Source organism: Chenopodium quinoa, unplaced genomic scaffold (genome assembly GCF_001683475.1).
Source record: "Chenopodium quinoa cultivar QQ74 unplaced genomic scaffold, ASM168347v1, whole genome shotgun sequence".
NCBI classification, from domain to species: Eukaryota; Viridiplantae; Streptophyta; class Magnoliopsida; order Caryophyllales; family Amaranthaceae; genus Chenopodium; species Chenopodium quinoa.
In genome coordinates, this window is record NW_018743434.1 from 357,463 (window position 1) to 372,323 (window position 14,861).

General features: G+C 34.3%; 1 protein-coding gene and 1 pseudogene across 1 annotated transcript; one reads left to right on the forward strand and one right to left on the reverse strand.

Moving 5' to 3' along the window:
- The first annotated feature begins 449 nt into the window (after positions 1–449).
- Positions 450–2,685, forward strand: LOC110739139 (spliceosome-associated protein 49-like). The gene is made up of 4 exons (XM_021919600.1): positions 450–633; positions 1,461–1,672; positions 2,007–2,178; positions 2,347–2,685. Exons 1-4 carry the CDS (start codon positions 600–602, stop codon positions 2,481–2,483), a joined length of 555 nt encoding a protein of 184 aa, XP_021775292.1. The 5' UTR covers positions 450–599; the 3' UTR covers positions 2,484–2,685.
- A 2,217-nt stretch (positions 2,686–4,902) lies between these two features.
- LOC110739105 lies at positions 4,903–7,490 on the reverse strand (annotated as a pseudogene).
- Positions 7,491–14,861: the final 7,371 nt, after the last annotated feature.

The window sequence follows — 14,861 nt, forward strand, 5'->3', positions numbered from 1 at the left end:
TTAGTAAATATTTGTTAGTTATTAGATGTTTTAGCGTATAAAACAACAATAAAGCTAAAAGGTCTATTAGAATCTAAATAACTTTTTCAAACAACTCCTACATAGAGCTTTTAAAATGGTCTAACATCTCTTTTTGCTCCAAAATCCTCCTAACAAAATCTCTCTTTTATCAAACACTCTAAATACTCCCTCTATCTCTTTTTGTTTGCCTTAAATTCCTTTTTAAGTTGTCTCTTAAAGATTGCTCCATACCACGGAGTAATAATTTTCATAGAGACCACTACTTTACTCTCACAAAAGTATTTTAAGTCCTACTATTTGTCTTTCTTACAATCCCACTCAACTAAAACTTAATAAAGTGAAATATTTCTATGAAGCGAATAACCGGGGACGTGAAGACGTACGAAAACGCGATCTTACCCTTATGGCCTTGTGACTTATGTGAGTCGTGAATATGGCGCAACAGTCAACAAAGTTGAAACTTGAAAGGCATTATCAGCCCACATTAACGCGACTCCTCCACTGAAGTCCACAGTTTCAACGCGACACCTTAGTTTCTCCATTTCCAGAACTTTTTTCAACGAGTCAATACTCTTACAATGTCTAAAAATCCGAAGAGCACAGTTTATATTGGTACTCTTTCTTCATCTTCTTGCTTCAAATTCTCTTTTCTTTGTTTAATTCATTAATTTAATGATTGATTTTTAATTTATGCTTCTGCTTATTCATGGAAACCCTAATTTTATGTTTTTGCGCTATTTTGTTGCTGAGTATTAGATTGACAGTTTGATTCGATTGTTAAAGGTTGCTTCTTGAATTGGGAAATTTGGGTTTAGGGTTATACAAGTATTATATGTTTAACAATTTAATGAGATTTTTGCTTACAATTACATCAACTGTTAAATTACGTTGTAAAGTTGTGATTTTTGCAATTTACTGATTGATTTTTAGGTTTGTACAATTTGGATTAACTTGGAGTCGAGCTGTAGTGAATAGACATTGCGAAACCTGTTACCCTTCTTTGTAGACGGTTTCTATTGTTTAGGAATAGAAAATGATGCCGAATATCGATTTTAACTCTTGTATGGTTGATGAAGAATCATAATTGTGGATGCTAAGATGCTCACGTTTGTGAAGAAAACTTACACTGGTTCTTCACTTCTTTGTAGGCATCCACTTTGACTATTTAGTCTTATTTCTGGATCGAGTTCTCCGAATTTGCTGAATCAATTAAATAATCATGTACTATGTATGATGACCTATCTAAATATTGCTAAGCATCTATGGTTGAATGGTTTAAGTACCCAGTTCATGTTTAGTGAATTCTATCGGGTGCACTTGACTCACGATAAGTCTCAAAGGAATCTCGCAATTCATACATAAGGAATACTTGTGTATTCATTCATGCCGTTTCCTAGAAATATTCCATATGCTAATGTCGTTAACTCTTTTCCACACAGGCAATTTGGATGAGAGAGTTACTGATAGGATCCTATATGACATCCTTATCCAAGCAGGGCGAGTAGTTGATTTATACATTCCGTGTGATAGAGAAACAGATAAACCTAAGGGTTTTGCCTTTGCAGAGTATGAAACAGAAGAGATTGCGAATTATGCTGTCAGGCTTTTTTCTGGCCTTGTGACTCTGTACAACAGGACATTGAAATTTGCGGTCCGTCCCCTTCCTTAATTTCTCAGCATATCTTATTCTGACATTTAGTTGGAGCTTCATAAGGCTTTTTTTAGTCTCGTGTTTTTCCTCATATGGTTGGTGGGATCTTAGTAAGTTCAATTTCCTACTTTTGTTGTATGACCAATTACTTTTGTTGTATGACCAATTGACCTGTTTAAACTTCTATCAGTGGAACTTGTGCGCCAGGATGTATTATGGCGCCGTAATATGGGCATTGGGCAATTTACATGTACATGTATTATTTGATATATTTTCGTAGAATAGGAAGATAATTGATTTACCTCTGTTAATAATGTTTTGTTTTTATGGACAGATTTCTGGGCAAGATAAGGCAGCTGCTAATATGTCCTCTACATCGATGCACCCATCTAATTCACCCCTCAGGTCCAGGAAACCTGAACCTTTTAGCAGTATGGAAGATCCTTATCAAACTCGATCATTACATTCTAGTAGATTCTCAACAAACCCAGGCCGTTATGAGCCAGGTAATCTATTTCTCTGAAGCGTTTCTACTTCTCTTCCCTTCTTTCCTGGTTGATGTATGATCTACTCATTCATTTTTCTTTTCCCCTTTATATTATATTCCTCTTTATTTTTGGACCTGTCTTTGTTTGTACATTTGCTAACTAAATGGTATTATTCTTTTCCTTCAGATTTACTCCCCCCTGGTGTAGACCAAGACTCTAGTCCGTTCAGGTCTCGTCATGATGGCTACAATCAAGATTACTCACGGAGAGTATTTGGGGCGTCTTTGGATAGTATTAGCCGCTCTAGACCAGGACGCTATTAAACAAGTAATATGATTGCTTCCCTGAGCATGTTGTGGATGCAAATCTGACTTGTAGATTCAGATTGGCTAGTCTAGTTGACTACCTGTAGTATAGGATTCGGTCTAGTAGAGAATACTGTAATGCTATCATAATGGCTACGTATAATGGTAAATGTATCACATGCGATTTCTCATTTGCTTTCTGATGCTTTTTATTTTGTGATTTTGATGTGTGATGATGAGGTAACTCCAAAATAATGGATTGTGCTTTCTTTCTCTTCAAATCTAACATAAGAATGGGGTTAATGGTTGGTTCATACTTCCTTGGACTATGTGATCATGGATGTTAGACATTGTAGCTTGGTGTGCTTAGAAATTATGTAATTGAAGTTAAATGTATTTGAAGGAAAGTTACTGGAGAATGCCTAATTGGTGAAAAAATGATCTTTCATTTTATTGGGATATGAGGATATCTATCACACTCAGTGTTACCAAGTGGACATTGCTTTTCCTGAAATAGCTCTTGGCAGCACTTAAAGGATTTGACAAAACCTCAGGATTGGATGAAATAGGATATAGGATGGTTTTAGATTCTAAATGTCAAAGTTTCATGAAAGATTGAAAGGGGCTGGTTGTTGAATTGTTTGATTTGTGTCCTTAAGAGAGGAGTGCTTTGTTATTGTACCTGTCTGAATTGAGTGTACATATTCTCTGTAACTGTACCTGGGACAAAAACCTGTCTTACTAAGGTTTTCCTGGGAGATGTTTGGTGTAGGATCAGTTGTGCTGCATTTTTTATGGTTTATAAAACACTTTGTATTAATTAATAGAGAGAAAAATTATTGTTGTTAGATACTGGAGTACATTACTGTTCACTGGAAAAGTTACGGTTTATGAGAATCTTGAGCAAAGCTCGTAATAGAGAAATTTTAATGATTTCAAGGATGGACTTCTAAAATAAAGGACAAAGTAAACTGAAAGATGGAGTGTCAAGGAAAGCACTGTCACACGCACAGCGTAAGAATTCTTATTGTCTGATTGACAGAATTTTTTTTTTTTTTTTGGCGTCCATTGAATTTGCACCATTCTGCAGAGTTCTGATGATGATTTTAATGGTTTGTTGCAGCTCTATCATTAGATAAGTTCTTTTTGATTGAGTAATAAGGTCTTACTGAACATTTTAGACCCAATTATAAATTTATAATAGCTTTAACATTATCATAGTTGGAGAAAAGTCTGAAGCTTAATTCTGTCCATTTACCTTTATCAGAGACCATGGGAAGGGATCTGCAAATAATAGCATGGTTAAGAAGATGTGATGGATACTTTGGGGTGGGTAATTTGCATAATTATCCAATTATTACTATTGAGGTTTTTACCTCTTGGTTAATAATTTTGTAGTGTACTCTATGCTCTTGTCAATGTTGAGGACTTCAACTATTGGATTGTTAGTCTCTTTCTAATATAACCAATACGGTTCATGATGCTTTCAGCTTAGGCTGTCTTGCTTGATTATGGTGATGGTTGCTTATAGCTTTTGTGTTTAAATAAACTGTTTCTTCTCTGTACTTAAATCACATTTTTGTTTATGCTAAATTTAAGATTTATATAGATGTTATAGAGAGATTTACTTTATCATTTTAATTTTACGTGGGCATCAGCTGTCCAAGTTGCATAATTTGAATAGGAGCTGCTTCTGAGATTAGGTATGAGTTGCAGGTTTTTATGTACTGGTAGAGGGTGTTCTGAATGATGTTAATAGTCTCTATTCCTATTTGTTCAACTTGGGAACTGTGTTGAGTGAAGATGGAAATCATGTCGTGGATGATAATGTTCCAAAGTGGCGGTTTCTTGTTCTGGGGTTTGCGGTTGTTTGGTGTAAAATAAAAGCTGCATTTGCTGGTAATTTTAAAAAGACTGGCAATTCATGTGATCTTTTTTAGCAGTTTGTCAACTACTCCCTCCGTCTCACAATATCTGACAATCAACATTTTTCATATGTCAATGTATTATTTTGACTTTATTTTTATATAATTAAATATTTATGAAAATTATATTATGAAACTTTATATTAATACCGATCCAACAACATATTTTATGATAAAATATGTTTTTTATTATGTTATTAAAAAATTATGGTCAAATCTAGTTCATAAATAGTGAAAAAAGTCCGAACGTCCCTGATATTCTAGGACGAAGGGAGTATACTGTTAAAATCAAATCTCTGTTAAGATTTTGGTAGTTTAAGCTTGGGTTTTCGGGGTAACTGGAGTCTCCCCTGCTCCCCCGGGCTGGTGGCCACCCAAAAGAGAAAGGGAGCTGTTTGATTAACTGATGGAAATAATGCTGAGATCATTATCCATAAAACATGTAAATACACGTGCACATGCACGACTAATACAAAGCACATTTGCTTCACAATGGGTGATATTGCTTTGGCTTCAGCTTTTTCCACATCATTTTCTAAATAGATTCCTTTCAGTGTGTGGTGAAATTCATAGAGAAAAAAAAGAGTAACTGAAAGGGTAAAAAAGAGAAAAAAAGAAAAGAAAAGAAAAGAAACTACTAGCTCGACATTCTGCACTTTGGACAGGCAGGGTATCTACATGAAGAGCATGGTTTTGCTACTATGTGTAGGTAGGCATAATAAAGTTCATTGACTAGAGGTGAAATTTATGGAATTCAGCTCCTAACAAAGGAGGCAAGGGTTCCAACAATAGCTGCATTTATATATGTGGCTGGCTCGGAGTGACTAAAGTCTGTGCGATCATCACTGTAAGCATCATTCTGGCTTGGACCTCCAACGACAGCTCCAATCAGAATGTTGGGATTGGGGTTCGAGCTGTAATAGTAAGGTTGGAAGCCATCGCTGCATTTGATAGCTTGATTCTGTTTTTTTAAGGAAGGCAAGGACGAAGCTCGGTGATGAATTTTTTTCGGATAATTTGCCCCATACCCGACCATATAGGACAGCTTCAGAGGGTTGTCTCCAAGTATGTAATCTACCTGCAAGACCAAGAATTAGCATGTACTCTAGTATATATTTGCTTCTTTGAGTTGATGGTGCTAAGATAATTTCAAAGAACCCATAGGGAAGATAGATGAAAACCTGTCTCTTGACAAGGCGTCTTAAAGTTTTCGAAGTGACCACAATGGATCCGCAAGTGAATGTGTGCTTGGAAACTGCCATCAACTTGGAATAAGTTGAGCAAAAAACTGATGGATGTCACATACTGAAGGTTACTTCCGCTGAGTTTATACATCAGACCACCTACATACGTTATATACAAGTTCATTAGTGACTCAATTGTGTGACCTGAACTGAAATACCCCGACCCAAACCTGAAATTAATGCGATAACTTTATTTTAATTAGATATATATATATATATATATTTTTTTTTTTTTTTTTTTTTCTTCAGTATGCTTGAATATCTCTTGAATTGAGTGACTTATCACCCAACTGACTGTAAAGTGATTAATCGGAAAAGTGTAGTACCTGGTGTGTACTGGGTGGAAGTAGAAGGGCTGTTGGGCAAGATGCGGCAGATGAACTCTTCTGCGGCTTGCTTGTAAGGCTCAAAATTCTTGTCTTTTCTTATTAATGCATTCTGAATAAATAGAGGTGAAGTTTTGTTTAAATTCTTAAGGGTGATAATAAGGTGAAGAGAAAAATTAAAATAAAAATTTTGTTACCCTGGAGAGGAGGACTCGAGCGCCGGCAAACTTATTGTCCCAGCTGAAAATGTCAGTGGCATCATTAGCTCCTAGTGAATTCATCATATTCGAATAATAGCTCTGTTTTGTTGCTCTGTATAGCCAGGCTGCCCCCCATAGCAGCTCATCCTTGTACCCTGAATACGAGCAGTAGAATGGGCAGACAGCTGATCCAAGAGAATCACTGTAAGCTCCCCTGTACTTTAAAGCAAATTCCATCACTTTCTTTGCAGTCATCAATAGCATAGCTGCATATCTCCGGTCAGTGATTCGGAGAACAATAGAAGCAGCAGCAAGTGCGGCTGCAGTTTCACCAGCAACATCAGAGCCTGGGTTGCTGGGAGAAACAGAATAAACAGTTCGGGGAGTGTCCATGTCCTCTGGTCTCTCCCAGCATTTGTGATCCGCATTTGGGTCACCCACCCCAACATATAGCTTCCCAGGGGTGGCAGTCGCGCATTTGTATAAGTAGTTAGTAGCCCAACGGATGGCAGCCCTTGCGTTGTTCAACTCAGGCCCCATTCTACCTCCAAACTCCAGCGTCCCCCATGATAGCATGGTTGTGGTGAAGGCCATTGGTAAGTTGAATTTTACGTTGTCCCCAGCATCGTAGTAGCCTCCCTTCAAATTTACCTGTCACCATTCAGAGTTACGTTAATGCTTAATGCTTCAATCTTCAAATTCTTTGTTAATTGGGTTTTTAGGTTATAAAATATCATTATGACCCAATGCATGGTGATAGTTGAAAAAATTAAGTAAATAAAGAACGTGTAACGTACACCAGCGAGAGAGCCGTCAAGAAGGCCAGAATGAGACCGCCAGGTGACGCGTTGATCTTTAGGGAGCCTCCCAGATCTTTGGCCCTCAAAGAACAAGATTGACTTGGCCAATGCATCTTTGTAGTTTTGCTTACCATCGACTGGCAAACTGCCTAAGCATAAGCAGAACACAAACAAAGGCAACGAGAATAGGTGAACTAGGATGTTATAAGAACCCCTTCTCGCTGCCATTTTAGCTCAGCTTACTACTGATAACTGCTATAATTAGTAATACTAACTCTTAATACTAATCTAGTATGATATAAGTAGAAGACTATGCTAGTGTTTATATAGTGGTTAGTAGAGTGAAGAATTCAATCATGGGATTGCAATAAAAAAAAAAAGGGGGAGACTTCGGTTTATGGGATGCTTATACCTTAAATTAAGGCTTTAAGAGCAAGATTCGCTATTTGTTAGTTCTATGACTTCTATCCATCCTTCAACTATCCAATTTTAACTGCTTGTTTACCAGTATCTCTATTTCCCCACGTCCATCTTTACTGGGTTATGCTTCCTCTCTGTTTTCAGAATTTAATTATGACTAAGATATCATTCGGAAATGGAGTAATATTTTTTAGTTCCATATCATGGTATGAGACTTTAAAATGTTAGTTTGGTTGCACTTGCGTGTTTTAGGGGATCATTCAAATATTTCATTGGGTGTTTAGGGAGCTATAAAGGCAAGTAATGAGAATCGACTTCAAAATCACTTGAAATAAAGAGGGAAGCTCTAACCACCTGTGTTGTCCCTCACTCACCCATCATTCAAATGTTCTATTTGTACTAAACACTACGACTTCATCGATACATGTGGTTTGTGTGGATTAAGCCGTGTTCAATTTTTGATATACGTGAACAATTGGACAGGTACAAAGTGGTAAAACATTTTGATTTAATCATTGAACTGAGTTGATATTTTGCATTTTCACTTTCTTTCATGTGTGTGGTGTGTGAGGGAGTATTATGAAATACATGATTGCATGAATACATGATATACATGTAGTCAGTGTTAATTCACTAGAGAGTCATAACTCTCATAAAATCTAAACCCTCAAAACTTCTCCATGTGTTAAAAGATCTTTAATGCAATGAGTGAAGTTGTAAACTTCACTTAAAAATGATTTCACGAGGTGCACCTAATTACCTTAAATAATATGTATTCAAATATTGTAGCAATATAAGTAGCTTAGGGTGAAGTCCTCATTTGTAGAAAATATTAGACAAAGTATATGCTTCTTCCGTTTTCTTTTAGTAGCAAGATTTAAAAATTTGTACAATTTACGTTATCCTATTGACCTATTTGACCACTTTTGTTGATTTTCATGTTAGATTGAAAAAAGTCACGTGTGATTCTATTAGATTATTTCAATTTATATTTTCATGATATCAATTTTTATTACTTCATATATTTTACCTATCTATAATTAGATATATAAAAAGTTAAAATTATGCATTAAAAATATAAAAGTCAAACCGTTGCAATTTAAAGAGAATGAATGAGGTATATATTTGTTATCTTCAACATAAACCAAATCACTTTTTTGTCTCATATATAGTGAATTACTGAATACATAAATGAATAGAATGGGTTCTAAAAGTAGTCTCCAATTGAGCTAATAACTAAAAGTTATCATGCCTTGCAATTGAAACCTTCTCAAGCTTCTTTATTATAACTCACTTCTCATTAGATTTTGTAAAAAGTTTTCGCGCAGCCAATTTATTTTTTACGTTTTAACTACAAAAGATTCATAAAAGTTGATAAAAGTCAAAATACTATTTGTCTTAATTACGTTTCTGTTGATTCATGTACATAGACAAAATAGTACAATTGTACTCACCTACGACATACCTCATGCTTAGATTAGGTCATCACCCAAATTTGTGTACCTCTCTTAGAAAATACCGGGATCTTTCAAAGTTGGGATTATTATCAATTACTCACAAATTCAGATAATTTAAAGTATAAGAAAGTAATTTCTTTTTTACGTACTGGTTTTTGTTTAAAATATATGTCCCAATTTGATTGACACATTTGTTAATGTCAAATTTTGACCAATAGTATCTTTAATTATATATAAATATTCGATAACTACACATACAACCGGTTGTACATTGGTACTCCGTATCTTTTTTTTTTTTTTTTAAATTTTAAATCAAGGCTTTAAGTTAGATTGGGTGACTAGCTAAGTAGCTGAGGCTACAAAGCTAAATTAAGGCACAAACATTGATACATGTCCCTATGCTCAACTAATTAGCCCTAAATTGAAGTAACAACTCGATGTTTTGCGCTATAATTACAATTTTTTTATTACTCAATGTTAGTTGTTACAATTGCGCTATAATAACAACTCTATAAAGATAATATGGAGAAATACGTCGTAACATTTGATTTTTATGTGATTTGTGGTGACTAAGCATGATATATACCATATATCATATATCATATATCCGTGATATATACAAGACTTATAATTATTTCGAAAGTGGAGCACAAGCACGACATAGTACATAGTAATAGGGGGGTTATAGTTCACCTATTGTCTTGACTATCAAAAACTAGAAAATTCAAAGGGCGTAGACTCAGGCTGGATGACTACCTAAACCTTATGAATTATGATGTGAAGCTAAATTAATGGGAAAGGGAGATTATATCATTAAAATTAACTCAAACAAAAAACAATCATTCGTGACGTAATACGATAGTTTTGATTAGGTGAAAAATATACTCAAATGTATTCAATTATTCATGCTATTAAATTCCAAATTAGTTCAGCTACGTTTGGAATTTGTTTTGATCTAGGAAGATAGGAGCCAGATTTGGTCCATGAATGCTATGTGTCTTTTCATGCACATTATTGTAGCACTACACAAGTATTTTAATAAAAAAATTTATAGTGAATACGTACTAATCAATTTGACTATTACTTAATTTTTACTCCGTGAAGGGAAAAAAAAATCTCAATGTATACAAGAAAACACATACTGACCTCTTGTTATATTCAAGATAATTTTTACTCAAAGAGATCGTATTTTGAAAGAAAAAAAAAAACCCTAACAAAAGCAGCATTTGTTGGTAGGATATTGCAATTTTTTTTTTTTTAAAAAAAAAAAAACTATTATGGTACACATATTAATGGTTTTTTTTAAGTGAACCAATGAAAATTTTATATATATACTTCTTATTGCCATCGATTTATAATTACTGTGTCAAACTTTTTTTTTTTTTAACTTTTGTAAAGTTTTGACTTCATTACAGGCTTACAACTATAAAAACTAGTTGAAAAGTTACATCCAAATTGTACTTTGTCCCGCAATGAAATATCATTCATTTATTTATATAATTTCTAGAATTATTTGTGATGATAAGGAGAAAGACCACGACTAGACATCGACCCTTACTATTTCTATATAGATCACCAAATACACTACTTAGCTAACTTATTAGGAGTTTTAGGCAAGTGCCCAAGAAATAGGGGCAAGATCACCAAATTACCAACCCAAGATATAGTGCATGGCTATCTAGAAAATATAGAATCATGTGAAGGAACTAAAAATGCGTAGTAAATAAAGAATTAAAAGTAGAAACACTAAGTCAGGCTTTAAGCAAAATAGTTAATTACTAGCAAGCGAGCTAGCTTTATGTTTAAGCACAATAATCTTCAATTCCTCTGTAAAAGCTAACTCGATGATCGAGCTTTTCCTCTCTTCACTCACTGCATTAACTCCTTGAGTTTTACGGAGTCGCATGTTAATTTTAGTTATGTTGGCTTAATATGTCTATATGTGACAATGTTCGACTCTTGAATACGTATCCGTATTGAATCTTTGATTTGTAATATAGCCTATCTAGCCACGAGCCCATGAACAAGACTCTAAGTCTTCCATGCTAGCATTGTGTATTTGTGTGGGTTATTCCGTAAACTTGTTTACCTTTGTACTAGATTTTTGTATGCAAATTCTAGAAGGCTCGTGTGTACGTAGAATGCTCGATTTTAGAATAATGTAGTAGTAGACTTTAGAAGAATATAGGTACTTAGCAAGGAGGCCTATAAATAAGAGCATCCTAAAAATTAAACATTGATTTTTATTAATAGATATTGATCTCATCCTGAGGATTAAACACGATTCTGATGGAGTATAATGTACTAATTATATCTCCACCGCTTAGTTTATGATTATGAATGTAACCTGAAATTTTATACATAAATAGATTTCTCAAACATAAAAGCCCCTTGAATTTCATTAATTAATTAAAGAGGACATTTTAAAATCTTGAGTAACCGGATTAATTTGTACAAAACTAAAGATTATGGTAAGAGTAAATGTTTCAATAATTCGCCTAAACAATTTTTTTTATTTTATTTTTATTTTTTTTATTAGATCAGAAAAAGAATTAAACCATTATGCACTGGAATAGTGCATATTCTATTAACTATTTATTAGGATCATGTTTACAATTATATTACTTAAACATTTTTGACATACCAGAATATTATATGCGATAGATCTGCCATATATATAACTTTGTACATCATAAATCAAAATAGAGAAAATTCGTTTAAATCTAATCATAGTTACATAAATAAATTTACTTGAATTGTGATATGAAATATTAATCTTAAACCCAAAACTTTAAGATTCAAATCTAGAGGGGATTAATATGATTTGAGTCGGATAAATAATATGTAATACAATTAGGGTGGCTTGATATGCTAAAAATAAAAGAGAAACAACTAAGGCATTTGCATGTAATTCAGTGTTTGGTTTAGTGGTTTGTGGTGCTACTATTATCTTTTTTAACACAAAAGGGAAAAGCATATATATTACATAAATATGGCAGCAGCCATATTAGCAAAATACAAGATCATAATGTTTAAGATGATCAAGCACCATAGATGCTTCAAGTAGCAAACCGAAATAAAGACTAAAGCAAAATAAAAAGCTAAGCGCCAATACACAAAAGCTTGTAAATACAAGACTGAAAGATCAAAATAGAAAGGGAGCGCAATAGCAGGAGCAAGAACAGCGTTAGGTTGCCACCATCTCAGGGATATCAGAGGCATACTCTTGAAAGAGTTCAGCTGGGGGGTAGAGATACATAACTGGTTGTCCTGGGTTGACAATTTTTCTTCCCATGGAAGCTAATTTGTCAGCAACACGATTAACATTTCTGCTTGCATGAAAGATAGAAACCTTCCAGGTTCTACTTATGAGAGAGGCTACATCACGAATAATATTCCCTAAGTCATGATCCTTGAAGGAATCTGGGTCTTCCAGCATCCTTTTTAGCTCTACTACGTCAGTTTCCAGTTCTAAAAGCTTGATGTCTCTTGCCCAAGCAGCCAGTAAGCCATCCTTTATTGCCAGTAATTCAGCAGCAGCAGGCGAAATAGCATTGTACCTGGCAGCAAAACCCAGCTGCCACAGACCTTTGTCACATCTTATCACACCACCTCCTCCAGCATCATTAATACCCTTCCAGGAGCCATCAGTATTAAGCTTGAAGTAGCAAGTGTGAGGAGGAGCCCAAACTCTGGAAATAGAAACTGAAGAGGACTGCATGCTAGCCTGTTGTAAATTAAGAGTGTAATGGTAATCTACCCAAAATCTATTAAAGGTACACTTTATAAACATCATTTTTTTCTCAAAAATAGCCATGTTTCTGGTTCTCCATAAATGCCAAATACCAACAGCAAATATAATTTTCCAAGAGTGACCATAGTTAAGGTTAAAGGAAAGCCAATCCGATAGAGTTGAGTTTAAAAAAAGAGCAGTAATCAAAATTAGTTGGGGCTAAAGTTTCGAAAACCAAAGAACAAAAAGCAGAAGAATTTGGGCCATCTCTAAAAACATGGATAAAATTTTCATGTGAGGCTTCACATCTCATACACATCGGATTAAAGGAAATTATTTTTTTTTTGAAGGGTGGTACCAACCGGGAGAATGTTTCTAACTAGGTTCCAAAGAAGCATTTTGTATTTAAAAGGAACCCTAATTTTCCACAAGTTCTTCCATGAAAAATTAGACAGAAAAGTGGTGTTGAGGTTGTAAGTAGTATTATAAGAGTTGTAAGCAGATTTGATAGTAAAATTCCCAGATTTGTCAAGAATCCATTTAGGTCTGTCAGAGACATTAACAAGGGAAGGAATAGGATATACTAAAATTAAAGAACAAAGGGAAGGAGGAATAATATGAGAAACATCATCTAAGTACCACTTCTTGTTTCTTATTATGTTAGAAACACGCCAATGACCTTTGGAGTCAGGAATTCTAATATTAGGAATGAGATAAATAGGACATACTCCTATCCAATGATGATACCAAAGAGAGGTGTCATCCCCATTTCCAATATTAATAATGAATCCTTTCTTTAGCAAGGGTCTTCCAGAAAGAATGTCCTTCCAAATAGTAGAGTCCGAAATTTTAACGTTGTAATCCATAAAATTCGAATATTTTAGATATTTCTTAGTTAGAATTTGGACCCATAATTTATGGGGTTGAGTTAGAATTTTCCAACCCAATTTAGCCATAAAGGAAAGGTTCCATCTCTTTAGATCCCTAATACCCAGACCACCCTTGGCCATAGGATCACAAATCACATTCCAATTGGTTCTCGGGATATATCTAGAACGATTGACACGATTCCAAAGGAACCGTTTACAATTTTTCTGAAGGTCCTTGAGAACACTACAAGGAAGAATGTTAGTTTGCATAGCATAATCGGGTAAGAGTTTAAAACGGATTTAATGAGAGTGCATCTGCCGGCCATATTTAAAAGTTTAGCTTGCCAATTTTTTATTTTAGAACAAGTCTTATCAAGTAAGGGAAAGTAATCCTTAAGACTCAAATGTTTGTGAGAGATAATAATGCCAAGATATTTGCCAAAAGAAGTAGTATTCGTAATAATGAACCATAATGTGGTGCTACTATTATCAATCGTTCATTATTGCACATTAAATGTCGTGCAATGTTTCATAAAACCGGGGAGTCCCAACTTATCTTTATAATAAACCTGAGATGTTTATCTTGTCTTGGAAATTGTATAGATTGATTAAAATAATACTTTCTTTGACTGAGTTGCTTCCAACTGTCCATTTCTTCAACTTGTAAAATTAACGACGTTACCCAACTTCATCCTTCATTCTCCTTCTTCTTCCTTCATCCTCTTGCTTCCTCCATTGAAATTGACTTCTCCTTCTTCCTCCATCTTCTTTTCCTTCCGCGATCTCCATCCCTTCCACCAACACCACCATCTCCGGCGGCTTTGCCGCCAAATTAAACGAAAACCCTATGAAAAAGGGTGAAATTAAGGGCATGGTGAACCCCTAAGGGTAAGGGTGTTATCCTCCTCCATTAAAGCTAATTTTGAGTTCCACTTTTTCCATTGAAGCTTCTAAAATTTCTATTGAAGGTTTTCCACCATTAACGGCGTTTTTCACGAAGTTAACGCTGTTAACTTTCCTTATTGTTGAAATGACAAGGCTACCCAGATTTAAGTATATAAATTGACAATTATACCCTCATGATAAACACAATTTGTTTATCACGAAGATAAGCTTGTATTTTTCCCATAAAACCTTTATTCAATTAAAAAAGGTTGTTTGATTAATTGTGATATTTAGTTTGTATTTAATATATATTAATAGTATACTTATGTTAACATAGGAGTACTAAAATTACTCATTTTAAATCTAAAGTTTCAAATGATATGTTTTTATTTTGATGAATCATTAATGTAATAGTCATTTTTAATATGAAGTTTATATATAAACATTAACGTATAAGCTGACTACATATAAAGTTATAATAAAGAATAGGAAAAATAACAAAATAATCCACCTTTTAGGAATATCTTCTTAAAATGG

Bases quoted from the DNA above. Each gene is read 5' to 3' on its own strand.
- LOC110739139 (XM_021919600.1), top strand. From the start codon at position 600: ATGTCTAAAAATCCGAAGAGCACAGTTTATATTG. The intron at 634-1,460 runs GTACTCTTTCTT...TTTTCCACACAG, and splicing joins GAAGAGCACAGTTTATATTG to GCAATTTGGATGAGAGAGTT. The intron at 1,673-2,006 runs GTCCGTCCCCTT...TTTTATGGACAG, and splicing joins ACAGGACATTGAAATTTGCG to ATTTCTGGGCAAGATAAGGC.